The 25,868-nt window shown below is 40.3% G+C and overlaps 2 protein-coding genes across 15 annotated transcripts in view; both read left to right on the top strand.

Moving 5' to 3' along the window:
* Nucleotides 1–5,709, top strand: part of ZNF638 (zinc finger protein 638) — a 97,221-nt gene extending 91,512 nt beyond the window's left edge. For all 7 annotated transcript variants that reach the window (XM_054548067.2, XM_063713612.1, XM_063713613.1 and 4 more), the window contains 3 exons: nt 2,269–2,370; nt 3,807–3,925; nt 5,390–5,709. In XM_054548067.2, the coding sequence (XP_054404042.1) occupies nt 2,269–2,370; nt 3,807–3,925; nt 5,390–5,455 (287 nt within the window). In that variant the 3' untranslated portion in view covers nt 5,456–5,709. The remainder of the gene's footprint in view (nt 1–2,268; nt 2,371–3,806; nt 3,926–5,389) is intronic.
* Nucleotides 5,710–5,828: 119 nt separating this feature from the next.
* Nucleotides 5,829–25,868, top strand: part of DYSF (dysferlin) — a 251,913-nt gene continuing 231,873 nt past the window's right edge. For all 8 annotated transcript variants that reach the window (XM_024242004.2, XM_024242000.2, XM_024242002.2 and 5 more), the window contains exon 1: nt 5,829–25,624. In XM_024242004.2, coding sequence (XP_024097772.1) covers nt 25,537–25,624 — 88 coding nt within the window. In that variant the 5' untranslated portion in view covers nt 5,829–25,536. The remainder of the gene's footprint in view (nt 25,625–25,868) is intronic.

Below are 25,868 nucleotides of genomic sequence, written 5' to 3'. Positions count from 1 at the left end.
TGTTAAAAAGGGTAGACAAAAGAAAGTACATAGCTCTTGCTCTCAAGGGGTTTATTGATTCAGAGAGGTTAAGCAAAAAATCACCTTGCCAGTATGATTTAAATAGAGCACTGTAAGGGTATCGCTTTTACCATTCTCTTTGTAGCACCCTCATTGCCCTGTTTCTTTCCTATCCTATCTTCTCTAAGGAAAACTTACCAAGTATGATTTGGTCCAAGGATTTCAGGTGGGCTGTCAGTGCTGCTCCCAATATATTAGAGGTCTCCTTCCTTTACTATTTCCTAACCAGATGTAAAATTAGCCTTTTCCCCCTTCTACAGTACCTAACCCGTTTCTCACTGGATGTCCTTGCTTTCGTTTTTATTTGCCAGAGTAAATCTAGGATCTCCCTTGTGTGCCAACTTATATTTTGCTTTATACACATAAAATATAAAATTTGGCCAAGTTTTTCACATTGAAAGAAGTATCCCTTTGACCTTGAAATCTCTCTAGCTTCTATCTTTTCTACTTGCTTTTAGAGCAAAACATCTAGAAAGAACCACCTACTTTTACGTCTTAATTTCCCATTGAACTGAATGTATTTTGGTTTCTTTCTCCTACCACCTTCCTGAAAATGATGTTGATGAAACCCCCATTAGGTTGTTGTCAAACGTGATTTTTTGAAGTGTTTTCTTCTTAAGTTAGTCTTACTTGACTTTTCCACATGATTGGTTACTTTTGATGATGCCCTCTCTCGAAACTCTTTGCCAAGTCATGGTCAAGTGGGTATTCCTTCTTCCTTATCTGTTCTTTTCCATAAACAATCTTTGATAACCAAGCCATAGGTGGTGGTTCAGTAATTAGGTTCTCGCATGATTTCACGAGGTCACCCCCCGACTTCAGAATTTGTGTATGTTAGGGCAACCTTGGCAATCAGCTTGCTTAGAACTACCTCATTGCAACTGAGTAATATAAAAGGATGATTTAGTTACTGCTTACGTAACAATATATTTTTACTAATGAACAATATGTTTTGACAAAAGGACCTAGCTTAAGAAAAAGTCATTTTTCCACACAATTGTAAACTTAAATCATTTATTTTAATCTATTTTAAATATATAATTTTAATATGTTATATATTATTAAGATAAATGTGCCTTTGGAGTGGCAGGAACAGATATGTTTGGGAAAGTTTATTACCCTGATGAAGAAATAAACAATTATAGAAAGAGATTGGAGGCAAGGAAACCAGATTGTTTTAACCATCAAGTTAAGGAAGATATCTTTTTCTTACTGATTGTAGGACTTGATGATCAGTAAAGTGTGAGGAATAAGAGTAAGTAATGATTTCAAAGTTCCTGGCCATCCCTTCAGGAATACTAAAGAGTAGCCCAGATGTATGGAGGGAACACTGAACTTGAAGTCATAAAGTCTTGGTTCAAGCCTGTGTCAGTCACTAGCTATGCAGCCTTGGGCATATGTGTTTATTACCTCTTTTGATTGTGCTTTCTACATCTCTGAAGAAATAGGGATGGGTTAATAATGATTTGACCTACCTATCTTACATGAGGTAAAAGCTAAATGAATGATTATATATGTAAAAGGGTTTTGTCAAGTATTAGGCAACAGTAAGGCATTTCAGCTACTGAGGGTAATCAGAATTGCTTGGAATCAGTCTTCATTTTTGTCTGTCCCCAAGATCATAGTATGCAGAGTCTGCTAACAGGAACCAGTCTTCATTTTTGTCTGTCCCCAAGATCATAGTATGCAGAGTCTGCTAACATTGAGTGCTTCTTACGTGTTACTCACTTTGGTGGGCTTTAACATTTATATTAATAATTTTACTTGTGATTCTAACAGGGGTCTTAGGCTATCAGTTTAGGCTCAATTTTCTAGATTGGAAGGGCCTCAGTATTGGGCCATAGAATCAATTTCTGCTGGTATCCTTTTCCCTTAATCTCTACTCTCTGCTCAACTTAGCACTTTGCATATATAAGTTCTCTTGCCAGTAATGATAGGACTTGTATTACTCATTAAATTCTGCCTGGAACATATATAAATAAAATTTGCTGTTAGCTTTAGACTTCTATTCCTAAATCCATTCGAATGGATTTACCCATTTATTCCTTACGTTAAAGAATCTTGGAGAATATTGTGCAAAGAATGACCAGATAGGGTTAACAAAGGGAGGTTTTCCCTGAGAAAGAAAAAGGTAAGAATTATCCGATGTTAACTTTACAAAGTCTGTAAATCTATTCTGAATAGCTTTTTTTCCTCAAAAAATTTTAGTTGATGAGGAATCTGGATTAAAGGATTCAGAACCAGAGCGAAAACGCAAGAAGACTGAAGACTCTTCTTCAGGCAAATCAGTGGCATCTGATGTCCCTGAGGGTAAAGTTAAAATGACATTTTTTTCTTACCCATATGAAATTTAAAAATCAACACCATAATAAGTATTCTATTGTTTAGGTGAGTAATTGGGTAAACTTGCCTGCATTGTCATTTTATAGTGGAAATTTGCATGTTTTACACAGTGGCATTTTTGAAGACAGCTTACTGGGCTGTTTTTACCTGAGAAGGATATTTTTACTGCACTCTTGAAATCTGGGATGTATCTCTTCTTTTATTCCTGGTGCTTTCTTTGCCACTCTGGTGAGAATTGAGTTATACTTGCCCAGGCAGAAAGTCACTCCAGTTAAGCAGAACATGCTGAAAATCTTTGCTAGCCGACTTTGTTCATGGTCAGCTAAGGTGAGCTGAGGGGGACCTTATTCAGCCATCATACTCCTCAATCAGACAGTTGCCCATCATTCTACCTCTTGTCTCTCTTTTATTTTAATGGGATTCCTAAGAGGTTTATTTTTATTATATTTTATTTTGAGACAGGGTCTCACTCTGTCAGCCAAGCTGGAGTGCAGTGATGTGATCTCAGCTAACTGCAACCCTTTCCTCCCAGGCTCAGGCAATCCTCTCACCTCAGCCTCATGAGTAGCTGGGACTACAGGCGTCTACCACCACACCTGGCTAATTTTTGTATTTTTGGTAGATACAGGGTTTCACCTTGTTGCTTAGGCTGGTCTCAAACCCCTGAGCTCAAGCAGTCTGCCCGCCTTGGCCCCCTAAAGTGCTGGGATTATAGGCTTGAGCCACCTCTCCCAGCCAGAGGTATATTTTAGACTGTTAGGTTCTTATCTAATGACTTGGTATTCTGAAGGATTATTGAACAGTTCTTTGTTATCTGAAGATTCTCCGTGGGAATTATTCAACTTGGCATTATACCAAAGCAGTGGCATACTGGCATTCCCTAGAGGCTCTGGAATATTATAGAATGTGTTAACGAAATAAAGACTTACATTTTCTGATTAAAATTACTACTATTGATCCCTAAATTTATAGCAGTGTGTACTGTTCTTTAAGTATATACTGTGCTTAATATTTTTGTCATGTTTAAATAAATTGATGAAGGCCATTTGTGGTGGCTCCCACCTGTAATCCCAGCACTTTGGGAGACCAAGGCAGGCACATCCTATAGGGGAGGTCAGGAGTTCGAGACCAGCCTGGGCAACATGATAAAAACTCATCTCTACTAAAAATACAAAATTAGCCAGGCGTGGTGGCACGCACCTGTAATCCTAGCTATTCGGGAGCCTGAGGCAGGAGAATCACTTGAACCCAGGAGGCAGAGGTTGCAGTGAGCTGAGATAGCGCCACTGCACTCCAACCTGGATGACAGAGTGAGACTCTGTCTCAAATAAATAAATAAATCGATGAACACAACTGGAGATTAATTATTGTTAATTTTCTTCTTGTCTCTTCTTATCCTCTAGAATTAGACTTTCTTGTACCTAAGGCTGGATTCTTCTGTCCAATTTGTTCCCTCTTCTACTCAGGTGAAAAAGCAATGACAAATCACTGCAAGAGTACACGTCATAAACAAAATACTGAGGTAATTTTAAAAATTGTTACAAAATCTTGAGGTGTTGTTATTGTCTTAGAATCAAATTATTTATCTCCCCAAACGTACATTTTCCCCCCCTTTAGGAGAATGTTTATGCCAGTTTATTCCTCTTAAGTCCTGTTTTCTCCTTCAGTGTACCTTACCTGTAATTTCTAGTCCTTATTCCTTTTCCTTGAACAGCAACATTTGCCAGAGTAGATTGTGCAGATCACTAGTCTCATATGACACTCCATTATTAAAGTAAGAAACTGTATATTTTGATGCCCTCTTGTCATGTAGACATTAGCATATTAAAGTTTCTGAATTGTCTAGCCAGAATGAATCCTGCTTAACTTCATGCAACCCATTTATTAAACTGATTTAATCACAAAACCTTTTTTAAATTGTACACATCTTTAAGAAGTGTTACTCTGGAGAATCATCATTAACCATAATTGAAGTGGTGACTCTAGTTCCTGCTGAATATTTGAGAGTTTTGTACATCCTCTCTGTTGAATTTGTGGCACAGACACTCATCTAACATTTATTGAGCTGTTCTATGCTGGAAGCTTATTTAATCTCCTCATCAACTTCATGAGGTAGATGCTATTATTCCAATCTTAAAGATGAGAAAATAGACTTAAGGAGGTTACGTATCTAAACCCACGGTCACATAGCTAGTTAGTAGCAGACCTAGGATTTGAACTCAGCTCTATTTCATTCTAGGCCCAAGCTCTTATACATTGTGCTTTGCTACCTGTGTGCTTAACTTAGTTCATCATGTCACTTTTCCATTTAAAACCTTCTAGTAGCTTCATATTGCACTTGGTCTAATATCTAAACTTCTTATTTTGGGTCTTTAAAGCCCTGCGTGATCTGATTTCTTTTCTACTTCTCTGAGTGCTTTTTGTGTTTCAGCTTTTCTGGCTTCCTTTGTTCTGTTTTTCATACATGAAAGACCCATTGCTGCGTTTGCACCTTTATATTGCTGTTCTTTTGCCCCTTCCCAGTCCTACTTGCATGGCCAGTTCTTCGTGTTTTTCATCTCAAATATCAGTTCCCCAGAAAGGTCTGCTTAAGAAAGACCTAGCTAAAGTAGAACCCCCAAAAAAGTTCAGCCTCAATTACATTGTTGCACTGTCTTTAAAGTGCTTACCACCGCCTCCAAAGTATTTTATTTTTTTCTTTTATTGTTTCTCTTCTCCCATTAGAATGTAAGCTTTATTGTATAAAAGATTCTATCTGTCTTGTTGCCCACCGAATCCTCAGGCGCCAAGCGTAATACCTGGTGTATCATGAACATCAAATGACTGATGAATGAAAGGAAGAAATGGTTATATAAGGCACTGTGTTTATAATATTTTGTAGGATCAGTTTCTTTTAAATTATAAATAAAATATACAGTAGATAAGTTTGCACACATAGCAAAATAACGTCTAATAAGTATTTTATATTGCAAATTGCTTTTAACAGAAATTCATGGCCAAGCAAAGAAAGGAAAAGGAGCAGAATGAGGCTGAAGAAAGAAGCTCTAGGTGATTGGGAGAAAGGGGAAAGAATTCACTAGAAATTTGTTTAGGGTCCAGTTGATTTGTGTATTTTTGTTATCATTTAATTTGTAATTTTCGTTTCAGAAGCAAATATTCGTGTTGTACAAATTTCTGATTGCCCTAAATGTAGAGAGACTGATGGGGAAAGTATGATGGGTTTGATTTTTATATCAAATCATCAGGCATGGAGAAATATCTTTTAGAAGTGTTAAAATAAATGTTCCTACTGTCTATTTAAAATACCATCTGTGTTTGTGGCTGATTTTTTAAAGACTTGCTTGCCTCTGATTGCAGACAAGGTTTTTCACTACAACTCCTGTGATTTGGGATGTTTGGGGCTTCTTCATGTATCACTGGAAGTCACAGCATAACAGTGTTTTACTTTGCTTCAACCATTCATGTGTATACAGGTCATAGGTTTCTTAAAATTCAAATTTTTTCTGGATAAAGTTAGATTACAGCATGTTTTCCCCAGATAGGTTTGAATGAAATTTTGCTTGATTTTTATATGTGTTGGAAAGGTATTTTTTCTGCTTCTGGTAACACTTGCTGTTTCTGCCAGAACCCATTTAAGGTAACACCAAGCTAGTCATTTATTATTAGCTTGAATCTACAGAGCAGCCATTACTTCTGTGGACCACCAGAGTAGCTTTTTAAACATTATAGTTGAATATGTTTATAAGAAGTTTTAAGGGCACAAAAAATAATTGAATGGCTAGCAGGTGATGGAAATAGCCCTATACTTTTAAGTTTTTAGATTGATCCATTCTTCAGACATAGTCTGCGTACTTACAATTGTTTTAGTATTTGATGCCTCAAGATAGAGTGCACCAATTAATAATACCAAAAGGATGAATGGAGGGAAACAACAACAACAACAAAAACTCTACTTTTTTTTAGATCTCTTATATCCATCACAGCACAAGAGAGACATCACAGTCAGTAAGAAGGGCTTTGAGAAAAAAAGGCAGCACCTCTTTGTCACCTCCTATGAAACTCACTGCATACTTAGTTGAGACTTACCCACAGCCTGAGTAAAATTACAGAATACTACAAGTCACAGACAAGGGGGTGGGGTAGAGAGAGGAGCAGCTTACTGTCAAGAGTTTGTTGGAATTAAAACCTTACAGGTGAATCCGGATAATAAGAGGGAGAAGAGCTGTTAAAAGATTGGAGAATAAGTTGCCTGTAAACTACAGAAACACAGTCATGGTGAATAAGAATCTTACTTTTAAAGAATCTTCCTTTCTCCTCAGCTTGCTTTTGGAACTTTTGTAACTAGGGAAGTTACAAGTTTCTTTAATCTTGTCTGGATCAGTCTTTTGAAATTGGGATTCTAAATTAGAATGAGAGGAGGAGCTGCTAAAGCATAAAAATATGGTAGGGGTGATTTTTGTGTTTTATCCTAGTGACCAATGTTGACTGTTAATTATACATTATAAATAATGTTTTTCTCTGGGACTTTTTGCACTTAATGCTGGTAATTTTTATCATAGGGGTTCAAATACAAAAGATTTGTATGAGGTTTTCAGAAAATAAACATGTGCTCTTTGCATATAATTTTAGTATTGTTCTTGGCATTTTCAGAAAATCTTCCTCCTTTAGTCACACCCCACAAATGGAACATCATATACATAGTAGTTTCTGCTTATTAGTTGATTGAGGGATATAATTAGGATTGCAGCTGACTTAATTTTTTTTTTTTGAGACAGACTTTCGCTCTTGTTGCCCAGGCTGGAGTGCAGTGGCACGATCTTGGCCCACCGCAACCTCCATCTCCTGGGTTCAAGCGATTCTCCTGCCTCAGCCTCCCGAGTAGCTGGGCCTACGGGCATGTGCCACCACGCCCGGCTAATTTTGGTTTTTTTTTTTTTTTTTTTTTTTAATAGAGACAGGGTTTCCCCATGTTGGTCAGGCTGGTCTCAAACTCAGCATCTAGACTCCAAGGCAAAAAAAGTTTACATTCAACATGATCTCTATAAGTTTTTAGATTTTATTACCCTTTCTGGCATTAGAATGCTGTGGAAACTTGCCTCTCCAAAATTACTCCTTTTTAATCCTTCTTTAAAAAACATTTATAGGGGAGTCGGGTTTTTAAAACTTAAATTTTTAATTTTACTAATTTGTTATTTGATTGTGGAAGATGGCAAGCATATTAAGACAATAGGATAATTACCCTCATACATTAATTGGTTTCAATAATTATCAACTTAAGGCCAGTTGTGTTTGTGTGTGTGTATCTCTACTCCCAACTCTCTTGTATTACTTTAAATATCAGTATGTTTTACTCATTAATTGTTCATTGTGTATTTCTAAAATATAAGGGTTCTTTTTAACCCTTATATTAAAAATATCCAGTACCATTAAAAATATCTGTTATTTAAATAATAGTTTGGTTCAGATTTTCAACTGTTTCATAAATCTTTTTTTTGTGGTTGTTGCTTTACTGAGTCTGAATCCAGATTCAAATAAGATCCATATATTGTGACTGGCTGGTAGGTCTTTTAAATTATACTATTTTGAATATATAGGTTCTTCTCTTCCTCCTTCCCTCCTTGTAATTTATTTGATAAAGAAACTAGATTCTTGGCTGTGCCAAGCAGTGCTGCTCAAAATGTCTTGGGACCCAGGGCAGTGCCAGTTCAGAAACTTTAGTACTAGTTTATGATTACTTAAGTACAGAAATTGAGAGTTTCTAGAAACATTTTGACAGTGATTTTATGTTCATTTATTGAATCTAACAATAAAAAAATTGGAGTTTGTATGTTTTTGTGGGGTTTTTTAAATTTCTTTTTTTTTTTTTTTTGTATTTTATAGAATTATTGGTCTATAGTTAATTGAAAATTAGGGAGAAAAAGAAAACTGATCAAGCACATAGTTTTAGAAGCACTGCTGACAGGTTTCCCCAGGTCTGACTTTGTTGCTTGCAATCATGTAGTACCTTTAACGTGTCCCTTGCCCTCTCTGTGGCTCATAAATTGGTAAGTAAATATAGACACTTGATTAGAGTTTGTTTTTTTCTTTCTTTTTTTTGATGAGACTGCTTTAGGCAGTGATGTGGTCTTCCTGATAGGAGGCGCAAACTGATTGCCTTCTTTGGGATTTGAGTAGCAGCTGATGCTTAGTTTTGATCCACTTATTCATTAGGGGTTGCAAAATAATGATATCTTAATTCTATATCCCTTTTTCATTTGTAAGCGGGAATATTTCTTTGCAAGGAGAAACTCCCCCTTATCTGCTATTTGGCTACTTAGCGGTACGGTTTGTGTAAGAAAGACACAGATATGGGATGCTTTTCCTTTACTTACCTATTTTTTTCAGAATGGGTTGATTCTTTGGCCCCCACCGTGATAAATTTTTTCTTAAGCATTAGTATGAACTTGTAAATTTTAACATATTTGATGTTTGAAACCTCTGCAGTATTAGTGTTATTGATCCTCATATGTCCCACATTTGATTTGATTTCCTCATTTCTACTAGTAGTTATCTGTATGTAAAGAATGTTTCAGGCTCACTTCTCCAGACCTGGGGTCAGCTACTTCTCTAAAGAACAGTGGCTGATTAGGTGTGTTCATTGCTTCTGGGCTGGTTATTGCTTTCCCATAGATGGAAATTGAAGTGTATGTTTTGTTTTCTAGACCAGGGTTCTCTGTCACCCAGGCTGGAGTGCAGTGGTGCAGTCCTGGCTCACTGTAGCCTCAGCCTCCTGGGTTCAAGTGATTCTCGTGCCTCAGCCTCCCAAGTAGCTGGGACTACAGGCATGTGCTACCACACCTGGCTAATTGTATTTTTAGCAGAGACAGGGTTTCACCATGTTGCCCAGGCTGGTCTCGAACCCCTGGCCTCAAGTGATCCGCCCGCTTTGGCCTGTCAATGCATGTATGTTTTGTTTTTAAGAGAAAATTCATCATCATTATACTGATTCTTCTGGTTCAAATTCATAACCTCTTCTATCTTAAATATAGGTCTTCTTTGTCCTGTGTCAGGCATTACAATTCTCCAGGACATCAAGATGATAGACATAAACTGTCACAGAATTGCTTAGCTTTTATCTCACCTTATACGCATCACAGTCACAATAACAATGCCAAGACCTTAACCAACAATGTGATTGTTGAAAACAGTTAAAAATTTTTTTTTTTTAGTTTAGTTTTGTCCTTAGGGAATACCTCATTAAGAATATACATTCACATAGGGGAGGTCTCAAAGGAATTGTGTGTGTGTGTGTGTGTGTGTGTGTGTGTGTGTGTGTACATACTAGGTGTTTATATTTGTGGGTTATATGTACTTTGATACAGGCATGCTCACATCAGGGTAAACTGGGTATCCATCACCTCAAGCATTTGTCCTCTGTGGTTCAAACAGTCCAGTTACGCTCTTCTAATTATTTTTAAATGTACAATTAAAAAAGTTGTTTTTAAGTAAGGTCTCATTCTGTCACCCAGGCTGGGGTGCAGTGACACTATCTCAGCTTACAATAGTCTCAAATCTCTCTGGGCTTAGGTGGTCCTCCCACCTCAGCCTCTGGAGCAGCTGGGACTACAGGTGCATGCCACCATGCTCAGCTAATTTTTGTATTTTTTTTTGTAGAGACGGGGTTTTGACATGTTGGCGAGGCTTGTCTCGAACTCCTGGCCTCAGGTGATCCGCCCACCTTGGCCTCCCAAAGTGCTGGGATTACAGGTGTGAGCCATCACACTCGGCCTTATTCTTTCTATTGTTTGTACCCATTAACCATCCCCTTCTACCCTGACTACCTTTCCCAGCCTCTGGTAACCATCTTCCTACTTTGTGTCACCATGAGTTCAGTTGTTCTCATTTTTTAGCTCCCACAAGTAAGTGAGAACATGTGATGTTTGTCTTTCTGTAAGTGGCTTATTTCACTTAACATGATGGCCTCCAGTTCCACACGTGTTATTGCAAGTGACAGGATCTCATTCTTTTTTTTGTGGCTGAATGATACTCCATTGTGTATATTGAACCATTTCTTAATCCATTCATCTGTTGGTGGGCACTTAGATTGCTTCTAAATCTTGGCTATTTTGTATAGTGTTGCAACAAATGTAGGAGTGCAGATGTATCTTCAATTGACTGATTTCCTTTCTTTTGGGTATATACCTAGGAGTGGGATTGTGGGATCATAGGATAGCTCTGTTTTTAGTTTTTTGAGGAAACTCCAAACTATTCTCCTTAGTGGTTGTACTGATTTACATTCCCACCAACAGTGTACAAAGTGTTCCTTTTTCTCTACATCTTCAGCTGCATTTGTTGTCGCCTGTCTTAGATAAAAGCCATTTTAACTGGGGTGAGATGATACCTCATTGCAGTTTTGATTTGCATTTCTCTGATGATCAGTGATTTTGAGCACCTTTTCATATACCTGTTTGCCATTTGTGTGTCTTTTGAGAAATGTCTATTCAGATCTTTTGCTCATTATCGAATTATTAGGTATTTTTTTCCTGTAGAGTAGTTTGAGCTCCTTATGTCTTCTGGTTATTAATCCTTTGTCAGATGGATGGTTTGCAAATGTTTTCTCCCATTCTGTGGGTTGTCTCTTTGTTGTTTCCTTCACTTTGCAGAAGCTTTTTAACTTAATGTGATCCTATTTATTGATGTTTGCTTTGGTTGCTCGTGCTTGTGCGGTCTTTGCCACAAGAAGTCTTTGCCCACTCCAATATCCTGGAGAGTTTCTCCAGTGTTTTCTTGTAGTAGTTGCATAGTTTGAGGTCTTAGATTTAAATCTTTAATCTGTTTTGATTTAATTTTTTATATGGGGAAAGTTGGGGGCCTAGTTTTATTCTTCTGCAAATGGATATTCAGTTTCCTCAGCACCATTTATTGAAGAGACTGTCCTTTCCTGAAGGTATGTTATTGGAACCTTTGCGAAAATGAATTTACTGTAGATTTATTGGATTTATTTCTGTGCTGTCTATTCTGTTCACTGGTCTCTGTGTCTGTTTTTATGCCAGTACCATGCCATTTTTGTTACCATAGCTCTGTAGTATAACTTGAAGTCAGGTAATGTGATTCCTCTGGTTTAGTTCTTTTTGCTTAGTAGAGCTTTGCCTATTCTGGATCTTTTGTTGCGGTTCTGTATAAATTTTAAGATTGTTTTTTCTATTTCTGTGAAGAATGTTACTGATGTTTTGATAGGATTGCATTGAATCTGCAGATTGCTTTGGGTAGCATGAACACTGTAACAATATATGAACACTTTAACAATATTGATTTTTCTAATCCATGAACATGGAATATCTTTTTATTTTGTGTGTCCTCTTCAGTTTCTTGCATCAGTGTTTTATAGTGCAGAGATCTTTCGCTTTTTTGGTTAATTCCTAAGTATTTTATTTTGTAGCTATTGTAAATGGAATTACTTTCTTGATTTCTCAAAGGAAATTTCAAAAAATACATAGAATTGAATGAAAATGAAAACAACAAATTCAACTCTGAGATGCATCTAATGAAATGCTGGGAGGGAAATATATAGCACTAAGTGCTTAAATTATAAAGAAAGATCTCAAATCAGTAATCTAAGTTTCTGCCTCAAGATGCTAGAAAAGTTAGAGCAAACTAAATCCAAAGCAAACAGAAGCAAGGAAATGATAGAACAGAAATTAATGAAATTGTAAACAGGAAAACAATATAGAAAAATTAGTGAAACAAAAAGCTGGTCCTTCAAAAATAATAAAATTGATAAATCTCCAACAAGATTGACTAAAAAAATACCCAAACCACTAATATGAATGAAATAGAAAATATCACAACAGATCCTGCAGCCATGAAAACAATAGTAAAGGTGTACTGTGAACAACTCTACTCAAATATAACTAGGAAGAAATGGACAAATTCCTCAAAAATCAGAAAGTACTAAAACTTGGCCAAGATGAAATAGAGAACTTGAATAATTCTGAAACCATTAAAGATACTGAACTTGTAATGAAAACATCCTTGAAAAAGATATCTCCAAGTCCTGATGGTTTCACTGGAGAATTTTGCTAAACATTCAAAAGAAGAATTGATTTTGTACAACCTATTCCAAAGAAAATACTGAACTCTTCTCAACTCTTTTTCTTTTTTTTTTTTGGAGACAGAGTCTCACTCTGTCACCTAGGCTGGAGTGCACGATCTCAGCTCACTGCAACCTCTGCCTCCTGGGTTCAAGCGATTCTCCTGCCTCAGCCTCCCGAGTAGCTGGGATTACATTTTATGAGGAACTTATTTCAGGCATGCAGGGCTGGTTCAATACTGGAAAATCCATTTAATAAACTATCAATAGGCTAAAGAAAAAAAATGAGTGTATCAATTCATTTAGAAAACCCTTTTGATATAAAAATCAACACTCATCAGTATTCTCAGTAGATCATAAATGAAAAAGGAACTTCCTCAGTTTTATAAAGAGGATCTATAGAAAAAAAATCTGGCATCATACTTAATGTTTAAAGTCTGTGTTCCCTCTAAGATTAGGAACAATGAAAGGATGTTCATTCCTGCCATCGTTAAGCAACAAACTTAGTACTGCAGTTTTCCAGCCACTGCAATTCTAGGCAAGAAAAAGAAAAGGCATATAGATGAGAAATTTAATGAAACTATCTCTATTTGCAGATACATGACTGTCTACCCAGAAAACTTCAAGGAGTATGTAATAAAACTTTTAGAATCAATGAGGAAGGTTGAAGGACACAAGATCAACAGACAACAGACATTTATGTTTTCTGTATACTGACAGCAAACAAGTAGAAATCAAAATAACAAATGAAGTACATTTCCATTTACACCAAAGAAAATTACTTAGGTATAAATGTACCAAAACGTTTGTAGGATCTATATGATGAAAATTATAAAAGGCTGATGAAAGAAAGGAAACCTAAATAAGGTGATTTATCATGTTCATGGATTGGAAGACTCAACATAATATCGATGTTAGTTCTCCCTAAGTTGTTCTATTGGTTTAAGGCAATTTCTACCAAAATCGAATCAAAATTTTTTGTAGGAACAGACAATCTTATTCTAAAGTTTATATGGAAAAGGAAAGATTATGCAAATAGCTAAAACAGTTTTGAAAAAGAAGAATAAAACCGAAGGAATCCCTTTCTGATGCAAATGCTTACTACATAGGTCCTGTAATCAAGAGCGTGCTGTATTGTTAGAGAGAAGGAAACATACATTGATGGAATAGCATAGAAAACCTGGAAATAAATCTACACAAATACACCTAGTTATTTACACAGAAGCAAAAGCAATTCAGCAGATGAGGAGAGCCTTTTCAATAAATTATGCTGGAGCAATTAGACATCCATCAGCTGAAAATGTACCTTGATGTAAACTTCACACCTTATATTAAAACTAAAAAACTCAAATTTATATATTTAAAATTATAAAAACGCAAGGGACCATAGGTTTAAAGGTAAAACATAACACTATAAAACTTACAGAAAATAAGAGAAATTTTTTAGGGCCTAAGATTGGGCAAAGAGTACTTAGACTTGATATCAAAAGCACAGTTTATAAGAGGAAAAATGGATAAATCTGATTTCATCAAAATTTTTGTTCTGTGAAAAATTATAGACTAATAGGAAATATTTGCAAATCACAAATCCAACAAAGGCTTTTACCTAGAATACATAAAGAAGTCTCAAAAATTAACATTTAAAAATGATCCAGTTAGAAAATCAGCAAAAGAGATATTTCAGTAAAGAGGATATACAGATAAACAACACCCGAAAAAAATGTCCAATATCAGTAGCTGTTAGATGTAAATTAAAACTACAATGAGATAACACTTCACATCTATAAGGATGGCTAACATGAAAAATAGTGATAACACGAAGTGCTGAAAAGGATGAAGTTGAAACTAGATTACTCATACAATGCTGATGAGATTGTAAAATGGTGCAGTCTGGCAAGTAACCATATGACCAAGCACTTACACACTTGAACATTTATCCCATAGAAATAGAGACTTATTTTCACATAGAGTGTATACAAGAATGTTTACATAAGTGTTCATAGCAGCTTTATTCATAGTAGTTGCAAACTGGAAACTATCCACATATCCTTCAATGTGTGAATGGTTAAGCAAACCGTGGGTACATCCATACCATGAGATACTATTTAACAGGTTTTGTTTGTTTGTTTGTTTTTAAGGAAAGCTATTGGCCAGTATTGATAACATGCAACAACTTGACCCTCAAATTATGTTGAGTGAAAAAGCTCATATCAAAAGGATAAATGCCACATGATTTCATTTATGTATCATTTATTAAATAACAAAGATGAAGAACAGATTACTTAATGGCAGGTATTTGGAATGAGAGGATCATAAAAGGGTACTAGTAAGGAATCTTGTGATAGTGAAGTATCTTGATGATGGTGGTGATTATGCAAAGCTTCACATGACAAAATTACATAGAGCCATATACATGAAAATTAGTGCCTGTGTAACTGGTGAAATCTAAAGAAGTTTTATGAATTGTACCAATGCTATCTGTTGATTCGGATATTGTACTATAGTTGTTTAAGATCTTAGCATTGGGAGAGGATGGAGATAGGAAGTACAGGGCTTCCCTGTATACTTTGCAACCTCGTATGAATCTATAATTATTTCAGAAGAAAAAGTTAAAATAATTGGATTCTGGGATTGGGTTGGTCATATATTCAAGGAGTTCATTGATAAGCTCTTTGCCAGGGGTGAGTGGGACATAGTAATCTGTGATATGCAGTGTCATCACAGTTATTCAGATTATTGCCAATAGCATCATGGAATGAAGTGCAGGTGGAGGACAAGGCATTGGGAGATGAAGTGTCTGAGGCACTTAAGTCAGTATGACAACAATAATGATTATTAAAACTGAGGCCACCTGTTTCTTATAGCCCTCTTGAGCATATTTTGGGAATAGGAGAAATAAAAGTTAAGAGCATACAATTAAGACAGGCACGGAGAACCAGAAGACCTCCATGGTAGCTTTGAAGGAGTCCCTTATCTCTTGGAATCACAGAGCTGGTAAGGGTGAGGAGCCTCTGGTAGACACATGCTTCTGCCACCTACCTGGTAACAGGTTGACTGTATTCAGTATCTTTTGTCATGGAGAGTACAATGATTTGACCTCACGGGATATATTATGGATATGGATTTGCCTTCCCTGAACTCAGGGCTTCTGATGGCACACTGTAGATTTATGGATGGACTTCTCCATCACCATGGAATACCATCCAAATTCATTTTAACAAGGAGATGCATTTTTTTGGTAAATGGGCATGTGGGCAATGGGCCCATGCATACAGACTTGACGAATTTTACCATACAGTCCATCACCCAGAAGCAGCTGGCTTTTTAGGTGGAATGACCTGCCAAAGACTGGTTATGGCACAAGTTGGAGACAGCATTGTTGCGGGAAGTCAGGGACCCTGAACCGAGGGACCGGCTGGAGCCGCAGCAAAAGGAACAGATTGTGAAGATTTCATGGACATTTATCAGTTCCCAAAATTAATACTTTTAATAATTTCTTACACCTGTCTTTACTGCAGTCTCTGAACATAAATTGTGAAGATTTCATGAACATTTATCAGTTCCCAAATAATACTCTTATAATTTCCTATGCCTGTCTTTACTTTAATCTCCTAATCCTGTTACCTTCGTAAGCTGGGAATGTACATCACCTCAGGACCACTGTTGTACAAATTGATTGTAGAACGTGTGTGTTTGAGCAATATGAAATCTGATTGTAAAACCTGGGTGTTTGAACAATATGAAATCAGTGCACCTTGAAAACAAACAGAATAACCGATTTTAAGGAACAAGGGAAGACAACCATAGGGTCTGCTGACTGCCTGTGGGGTCGGGCAGAATAGAGCCGTATTTTTCTTCTTGCAGAGAGCCTATAAATGGATGTGCAAGTAGGAGAGAGATCGCTAAATTCTTCTCCTAGCAAGGAATACTAAATATCAAGACCCTAGGAAAAAAATTGCATTCCTTGGGGAGGGGGAGGTGTATAAACGGTGGCTCTGGGAGTGTCTGTCTTATGCAGTTGAGAAAAGGACTGAAATACGCCCTGGTCTCCTGCAGTACCCTCAGGCTTATTAGGGTGGGGAAAAAATCCCGCCCTGGTGAATTTGATGTCAGACCGGTTCTCTGCTCTCTTTGCTGTTGTTTAAGATGTTTATCAAGACAATACATGCACAGCCCAACAAAGACCCTCATCAGTAATTCTAATTTTGCCCTTGTCTTGTGATCTTTGCTTTGCCCTTTGCCTTGTGATCTTTATTGGCCTCAGAAGCATGTGAACTTTGGTCTCCTTTTTTGCCCTTTGAAGCATGTGATCTTTGTGAGCTAATCCCTGTTCGTACATCCCTTCTCGTTTTGAAATCTCTAATAAAAACTTGCTGGTTTTGCGGCTCAGGGGGCATCATGGTCCTACCGATATGTGATGTCACCCCTGGAGGCCCAGCTGTAAAATTCCTCTCTTTGTACTCTCTCTTTATTTCTCAGCTGGCCAACACTTAGGGAAAATAGAACCTACGCTGAAATATTGGGGGCGGATTCCCCCGATACAGCATCCTAAGAAATGTAGCTGTTGTCCTATGGAAACTTTATGTGCCTTAAAACAGAGGCCAACATGTGGTGCTCTCTCTCCCATAGCTAGAACTTATGGGTTTAGGAACCAAGAAGTAGAGGTGAGAGTGCCCCCTCTCCCTATTAGACCTACTCACCCACTTGTAGGATTTTAGTTCCCATCTCTGTGATCTTGGCTTCAGTGTTTTTGGAAGCCCAAGTGCCCAAGAGAGGAATTCATATACCAGGAAGTAAGAACGTGACTCTAAAAACTGGGAGCTGAGACTGCCCTCTCACCTTTCGGAGTTCCTCATGCCGATAAACCAATAGGAAAAGGATCACTGTGCCTAATGGGAATGATTGATCTGTTTACTAGGGGGAAATTGAATTGCTGCTACACAGTGGGGACAAGAAGAACTGTTCGGAACCCAGGAAATTCATGGGAGCGCCCCTTAGGTCTCTCCTGCCCGATAGTCCTGGTCAATGGAAAACTGAGAATCCAGTAAAGATAATCCCACCAAGGACTCCAGTCTGCCTAGCCTTCATGCTGGCAGAGGGTGAGAGAAACATGATTGGAGAGATTTAACTCAGATTCCCAACATAGGCCTTGCCACCAGCTACAGAAGTGGAAACTACAGCAGCCTTGTGTGGTGATTGTTGTTTTTAATCTTGTTCCCCTCCATTATATGCTGGATGACACAAACTCAGGATGCTCTGACAAGTACCCATCCTAAAACTACTGAGGAGGGTTGAATATGGTAAAGATTGACCTCGGAGCCTAGTCTATAGGCTTGAAGGGGATCACATTGGAGGGGAAGGTATTCTTAAATGTCAGGGATGTCAGTAGGGTCTGATTTCTGGATCAGACAACTGGGTAATGATTGGGCAAGGGAGCATGGCTACTGTGAAGGACTGGCTGAGTATGAAAGACTGTACCCTGCTTTATCTGGTAGTCTCAGCAGGACCTTTGTAAAGCTCAGTTCTGTTTTTCTCAAGCTGAATAATGAAGAACCTCAAGAAGTGTTCCTCAGCTGGCTCTGTAAAAAGAAAGCTCTTAGGAAGGCCAGGGATTTGCTAATGTCAAGGAATTAAGTGGGTTCCCTGAGTTCTGGGGAGCCTGGTTAATATTAATAGGGCATGTTGTGGAAAGACAGAGCCCCACCAAAGTTGCAGGATTTGAGCCTTGAAAACTGTACATGGCTCTGGCAGCATTCATCCCAAAGATGATTATCCCCAGGTTTCCTGCTGCATCTGCTTCTCCAACAAGTTCTTCCTTGTTGGTCAGGATTAGGTTCTAAGAGGTCCCTTCTCTCAGTTCATCTTCTTAGAGATGGAATTGTCCGTAAAATAAGTCGACATTACCAGATGCATATCTTTGAGCTAATGTAACTTCCCCAAATGTCCAGAGACTGGAAGTCTTTCACCACCTCAGCTTGCCCATGCACCTCCATTGATCATACTCTTCAGATTATCTCTCCTTTCATCCTCAACTAGAGCCTGTCTTGCATGAGTCTTGGTAAGGATTTCCATGCAGGCATATGTCTTCTTGATCTGCAGAACTCTCTTCTCCCTGGTAGTAACTCTTCTTTGAACAAGAAGTAGCTTTCACCATTTTCAATACCTCTGTTGTTCAAACCTCAAATGATTCCAACGTTTTATAGATATCAGAGATCATAAACATTATTTGTGGCTTCATTTCTAGAGTTTTAATCCTATGAAATACTAGTCACACATTCCAATAATAGTAATATTAGCTAATATTTAACACCATAATGTATGCAAAGCATTTCTTTTATGAGGCAGGTATTTCTATAGTTCTCATTTTACAGATAAAGAAACCAAGCCGCGAAGGTAAGATCACTTGCCCAAGGCCATACGGCTAGTAGGTAAAGAAAGCTAAGATGTGAATCCAGGTAGTCTGACTCTGGCGTCATCCTTTTACACTACTGTCATTGTTCTTGTCTTGTCCTGCTGGTCTTACAGTTCTTAGCTGAATATTATCTTTCCCACTGTCTTCCGCCTGCCTCCCGAGTCCCCCTTTTTTCACTTAAAGCCAGTTTTCAGACAGTCTTCTCAATCATTGTGAAATGTACTCCATCCAAATTCAAGAGTGTATTCATCTGGCATTTTAGGTTATGATCCAAAGAGCCAAAGTCTGTTCTTTGACACAACCTAAGTCAGTGGTTCCTGATTTTTGGTCTGCATAAAAATAAGTGAGAACTTTTAAAAGCCAGATTCCTGGGCCATTCCCAGAGATTTTGATTGAGTAGGTCTGGGAGTGGAGGGGGACCCAGATGTCTCCATTTTTTACAAGAAGATTCTGATGCAGGAGACATTTAGATTGATAGTACTTTAAGAAACACTAGGCCAGTCACAGTGGCTCACATCTGTAATCCCAGCACTTGAGAGGCTGAGGCAGGATTGCTTGAGCCCAGGAGTTCAAGACCAGCCTGGGCAACATGGCAAAACAGTGGCTCACATCTGTAATCCCAGCACTTGAGAGGCTGAGGCAGGATTGCTAGAGCCCAGGAGTTCAAGACCAGCCTGAGCAACATGGCAAAACACTGACTCTATAAAAAACAACAACAAAAGAACACATAAGTCAAATACTCACTTCTCTTGGTGCCCCTTTGCCAAAGTCCTGGCCATCAGCCAAGGGGGAAACAAAGTGAGACATTTGTTGCCCTCTTAACTCCTAAAGATGTTCTTTAGGCCTTTTCTGGTGATGTCTTCCCATGAATCAACAGGAGTCCTTTGGTGTATGAGCTTCAGAAAGCTTTCTGGCCCCTCTCTGCCCCGAGACATGCAATAGGGACACCCAAACCTGCTCCTTTTGCCTGCATCAGCTCTGCCTGTGCCTTCATTTTGCACCCTAGCCGGGAACAAGCCATCAGCTGACTTTTCTCCCTGCTGGGGCCTATAACAGGTTTCCTCACATTTGCTAGGATTGCTGCATCCTGGGATGTTGTGGCCTCTTCCAGAAGATGAGATAACCCCACTTTGGAAAAAAGTTGAACTCCTGTTCTGTTCCTCACTCTTATCACCCTGGTTTGGATCTCCCTCACTTCTCAGAAGCCTTCTATGTGTGTATTACTCAGGGTTCTCCAGAGAAACAACCAATAGGAGGTGTGTTTGTAGAGAGAGAGTAAAATGGAGTAGAAACAGAGAGTAAATAAATATCTGTTACGAGATATGACTCATGCTATTATGGAAGTCAAGAAGTCCTACAATATGCCACCTTCATGTTGGACAATCAGAAAAGGCCACACGTTGTGAATGGAGGTGGGGGGGGTGGCCACCAGGAGCTCAGCTGTGATGTCCGAGAGCAGGAGATGAATGTCCAGCTCAAGAAGAAAGAGTGGCTCTTCTGACAATCACTGTGTGTGGAGGCTTTCCTTCGTGCTGTCTAGAGACTCCTCACCCTCTGGACTAAATCCAAAAGGAGGACTGTGCACACAGACTGACCTGTTCACATTAGTCCCAGAGCTGCGCTCTTGCAGCTCAGCAGATAGGCCGCTCTTCACTCCCTGCTCAAGGGGAGTGAGGGCTTTCAGAGCCCCTGCACTTCATGCTGAGCTCACTCCTTGCCATTGTATCAGCAGCCATGCCTGAACAAAAAATAGTTTCTATTTATTGAGTGTTTACTGTTTATTGTGGTAGATTCTTGGGAAATTGAAACTCTATGACACTACCATTAGTTTTTCTTCTTAGGGGAAGCAGATGAAATGACCAGGCTGTTACCAGGGTCTATGGTTCTTAGCAAACTTTGCAAGGATCTGTGGTTTTTACAGAAGACAGAGAACATAGAAATAATGTAGTGTGTTCATATTACCTCTTTGGCGAAAAACCTGTTGTTGTTGTTTTTTTCTATTTTGTGTTGGAAAATAGTATCAAACTTGTCCCTTAGTTTCTCAGTGAAATTGGAGAGCCACCTCCCTCCACTTCGTTTCTGTCCTGAAACAGTAAAGTAGTAAAAGTGGCCTGAAAACCAGCCCTCTTTAACAGTGGTTGGTTGTGTTGACAAAGCCTTGGTGTAGTTTCCTGTGGCTGCTCTAACCAATTGTCACAACCATGGTGGCTTAAAAACAACAAATTTATTCTCACAGTTTTGGAGGCCAGAAATTCAAGATCAAAGTGTCATCAGGGCCACAAGAACTTGTTCTTTTATAGCAAGAAACAGAACTGTGCTTCATGCTCAGGAGTTGGATGTTGCAGTGAGCTATTTTGCCACCGCACTCCAGCCTGGGTGACAGAGGGAGACTGTTTCTAAAAAAATTAACAATAAAATAAAAAGAATTGCACTTCAAGTTAACCTAAGTAAAATGTGCAGCAACTCACTGTAAAGACACTGGGCATGTTGGTCTGGATCCCTGGCTGCTAGCTACAGCAGCCAAGCCTGGATATCTGAAGCAAGAGAGGATTTCAGAAGAGCTTTGGGGGCTAACAGAATGGAGGGAGGTTGGAGAACTTGGCTTTGGTTATGGACAGGACTTGCACAGCAGGCGCCCTACCTGGTCATTTGCTGTCACATGGCAGCTGCCATGTCTGACTTTCTGAAGCTCAAGAACTTGTTTCAAGTCTTGGGAGAGAGCATCCAACTGTCTGAGCCTAGGCCACGCCCAGTGACACAGAGAGGGAGGCTCTATCTCTGAAGCTTCCAGAAAAAAGGCAGGCACTTCTGCCCACCAAGAGGGGTGGGAAAAGGATGTTTTAGGAAGAGGGAGATTAAAAGCTGGAAGCCAAAAATGGCAAATATCCACCACAAGGGCTATCTCAGCACTCACAGGCAGGGAGACTCAAGGAATGAGAGCCAGGAACAACAACCAGAAGGGTCTCTTTCTGGATCTTGTTTTCCCCACCTCACCCCCTACACGTGATCTCTTTTTCTCTGACTGCGGAACTTTCTGCACTTCATGTGCGGGGCCCCTTCTGACCCTCCCATTTTATTCATCTCAGCTCTAGCCACACAGAAGCTAGCTTCTCTCAGTCCCAATTCCACGTTTTTGGGAGAGAGAATGTGATTGATTCACGTTGGGTAGTCTCAGAGAAAGTGGTTCTTTTAAATAGAGAAGATACTCCAAACATGTCCTACAATTTAGGGGCAGACATGCTCACTAGATAGAGGTTTATTTCTGCACAGACTGGGCTGTGCAGAAAAAGTTTGAAGACAGCCTTCTGTATGAATAAAGTAGTGAAGTTGCGAGGAAGGCATTTAACCTATACAGAAAACTGGCTCTTTTCTTTTTTTTTTTTTCCTGAGACGGAGTCTTGCTCTGTCGCCCAGGCTGGAGTGCAGTGGCATGATCTCGGCTCACTGCAAGCCCCACCTCCCAGGTTCACACCATTCTCCTGCCTCAGCCTCCTGAGTAGCTGGGACTACGGGCGCCTGCCACCACGCCTGGTTAATTTTTTGTATTTTTAGTAGAGATGGGGTTTCACCATGTTAGCCAGGATGGTCTCGATCTCCTGACCATGTGATCCACCCGTCTCGGCCTCCCAAAGTGCTGGGATTACAGGCGTTAGCCACCGTGCCCAGCCAAACTGGCTCTTTTCAAATCGCTGTAGCCACACCATATTTGCAAGCAGCTAGCCGCTTGTTAGGTCCAATTTTAGCTCTGCCACAGAGCAGGTTCATGTTACTTTATACATCTGAATAGAGCCAAACTATACTTCTTTAAAAATAGACCATAATTTGGGCTTTCCCTACATCAACAGGGCCTCCTGCCCTTCTTCCCAAAGCAATTAAATTTTACTCCCTCCTTGCTATCTTTCTGTAAAACTTGAATCTCAAAAATGCTTGCCACAGACAAGGTACCAGTAAATGTTGGTAAATGAATGAATGACTGAGTCAATCAATCAATTGCTACATCCAAGCCAAAGCCGTTTTCTCCAGCAACACATAATGGCCAAGTTCTGTAGTGGGAAACTTGATTGCTTCACCTGCTCTTGCAGAATTTCCTTTCTTCCTCCTAGCTTTGCCTTACTTTGCGCCATCCCCCTTTTCACAACCTTGGTCCAAGTCACCATCAACTCTCACCCTGACCCTCTGCCATAGCTTTTAACTCTTCACTTCCACTCTGATCCCTTGCACTGTATTCTCCAAAGGCAGCCCAAGGGAGCTTTTGAGAAGTAAATCAGATCCTGCCACTCCTCTGGACTTAGCAGGACTCAGGCAGCTTCCCCCAGGCCCTGCATGGTGCCCTCCAGCCTGCCTGCCCCATCCCACAACCCCTTAATCTACACTCCTCTCCTCCCACAGCCTTGACACACAGCGCTTCCTTCTTTGTCTCTGGAATACTCTCTTCCTTGCCCCCACCTCAGTCCTGCCCAGTGAACCCCTAGCTGGCCTTCAGATCTCATCTCAAATAGCTCTTACTGTCCTGGGCACTCGATGAGGACTCCCTGCTCTCTGTTCTCACACTCCCACATTTTCTGTCTTTTATAGCACTTACATATTTTAATGGTATGTGACTGACGTGATTATTCCATAAGTGTCAGTTTCCCTCACTGAAGTGGAAGCTCTGAGGTTAGGGACTCTACTTGTTTGCTAGGGCTGTCATAGCAAAATACTGCAGACTAGGGGGCTTAAAGAACAACAACTTATTTCTCACACTTCTGGAGGCTGGAAGTCCAAGATCAAGGTGCAGTCAGCAGGCTTGGTTTCTTCTGAGGCCTCTCTTCTTGGCTTGCAGATGGCTGCCTTTTCCCTGTGTCTTCACATGGCCTTTTCTCTGTGTGCATGCATCCCTGGTTTGTCTTTGTATCTAAATTTCCTCTTTTTATAAGGGCACTGGTCAGATTGGATGACCCTAATGAGCTCACTTTAACTTGTTCACCTCTTTAAAGGCACTATCTCTAAGTAGAATCACATTCCAAGGTACTGGAGTTTGCCTTTCACATAGAAATTTCGAGGGGACCTAATTCAGCCCATAACACAGACTGTGTCACTTGTGCCCACTACTGTGTCCCCACCCAGGAGAGTGCCTGATTTATTTTAGGACTTGATATACTCCCATTAAATGAATGATTGCATTTCAGCTCCCCCCTTCCTCTTCCTCTTCCTCTCCCCACCCCCCACCATACATTGTGCTAAAGGCAAAGAAAAGAAGGCATAGATCACTACAGTAGAAGGAACCTAAGTGACCACAGGAAATGTTTGCTACCCTAATCTTGAAATTACAGACCTTTTTGGGGAGTGTTGCTCTCTTCTAGTATCTCCCTATGGGGAAAAAAATCAGCCACCTGTCAGCGGCCAGCCCATCCTGCCCTGGGTGTGTCTACTGCCCCCAGGGGCTGCTGTGGGAGTTTTGCTGACAGCTGCACACCCATCCAACTGGCCCTCTTTAGAAGGTGAGTCACAGGCTGCCGGGAGTGTGGATCTACATATCTGCAGGAAGGCAGTTTAGCAATAGGTACTAGAACCTAAAAAAAGTCATATCCTGTGACCTTACAATCTAATCTGAAGAACTGGGTGGGGAGAGGGGGAGGGATAAGATGAGTTTATATCTTTTTTATTAAAAAGAAACTCCGTTTCTCACTATTATAATAGAATCTGGGGAGAGCCTAAATGTGAAACAAGAGAAAGTTTGTGAATCTAGTACATTCATATGACAGACAATTATATAGCTATTGAAAATACTGTTTATGAATAATTTTTTAATGATGTAAGATGTTACATGAAAACGTGGGACACATACTGCATTCTACACTCAGATATATAATACTGCAATTTACATTCAGAGGAGAAAGCCTGGGCTGCCAAATACCCAAATGTTAATATACTATTTTTTCAGAATCAGAGATTTCTTTCTTTATGCTTTTTGTTTTAAAATGGCATGTGTTGCTTTTAAAGCCAGAAAAAGGGGGCAAAGTTTTTAAGGCAGCTGCCTTGCTTGTCAATGAAATTCTCAACTCCAGACTTCTTTTAGGGAAAGAGCCTCCCCAGAATCCCCCGTCCTACCCCGGGCTGTCGGGTTGAGTTCTGGAGAGACTGCTCCAATCCCCGAGGCGGAAGGAGGCAACCGACTTGGCGCAGCACTCAGCCAGGGGATAGAAGCTCAGGGGAGGAGCCGAGCCTTTCTCCTGTCCAAGAGCGAGATCTGAGCTACGCCGGGTGCCCGGAGCCCTGGTCCAGCCCCCGGCCATCGCGGCCGCCGCCCAGCCAGGTGCAAAATGCCGTGTCATTGGGAGACTCCGCAGCCGGAGCATTAGATTACAGCTCGACTGAGCTCGGGAAGGGCGGCGGAGGTGGAAGATGAGCAGAAGCCCCTGTTCTCGGAACGCCGGCTGACAAGCGGGGTGAGCGCAGCCGGGGCGGGGACCCAGCCTAGCCCACTGGAGCAGCCGGGGGTGGCCCGTTCCCCTTTAAGAGCAACCGCTCTAAGCCAGGAGCCAGAGATCCGAGCCGGCCTCGCCCAGCCAACCCTCTCCAGCGAGGGGACCCACAAGCGGCGCCTCGGCCCTCCCGACCTTTCCGAGCCCTCTTTGCGCCCTGGGCGCACGGGGCCCTACACGCGCCAGGCATGCTGAGGGTCTTCATCCTCTATGCCGAGAACGTCCACACACCCGACACCGACATCAGCGATGCCTACTGCTCCGCGGTATTTGCAGGTAGGAGGGGCCGGCCACCCGCGCCGGGGGTCGGGGTGGGGTAGAGGAGGGGACGTCGCGCCTCTCAACCCTGGAGAGCACCTAGAGCTGAGAGACAGGAGACTTTCTGGCCCCGCTAGACTGACGTTGAGTGTTGCAACGTCACAGGTCTGCAGAGGGCGACTCAGAGGGAAACTGAGGCTGGAAGGAGAGAGGTGTCTGAATGGCGCTTCTCCTAGAAGCTTGAGCCCGGGTTGGTACTGAG

The sequence above is a fragment of the Pongo abelii genome, chromosome 12 (assembly GCF_028885655.2).
Source record: "Pongo abelii isolate AG06213 chromosome 12, NHGRI_mPonAbe1-v2.0_pri, whole genome shotgun sequence".
Classification (NCBI taxonomy): domain Eukaryota; kingdom Metazoa; phylum Chordata; class Mammalia; order Primates; family Hominidae; genus Pongo; species Pongo abelii.
This window is presented reverse-complemented; position numbering and strand designations above follow the sequence as displayed.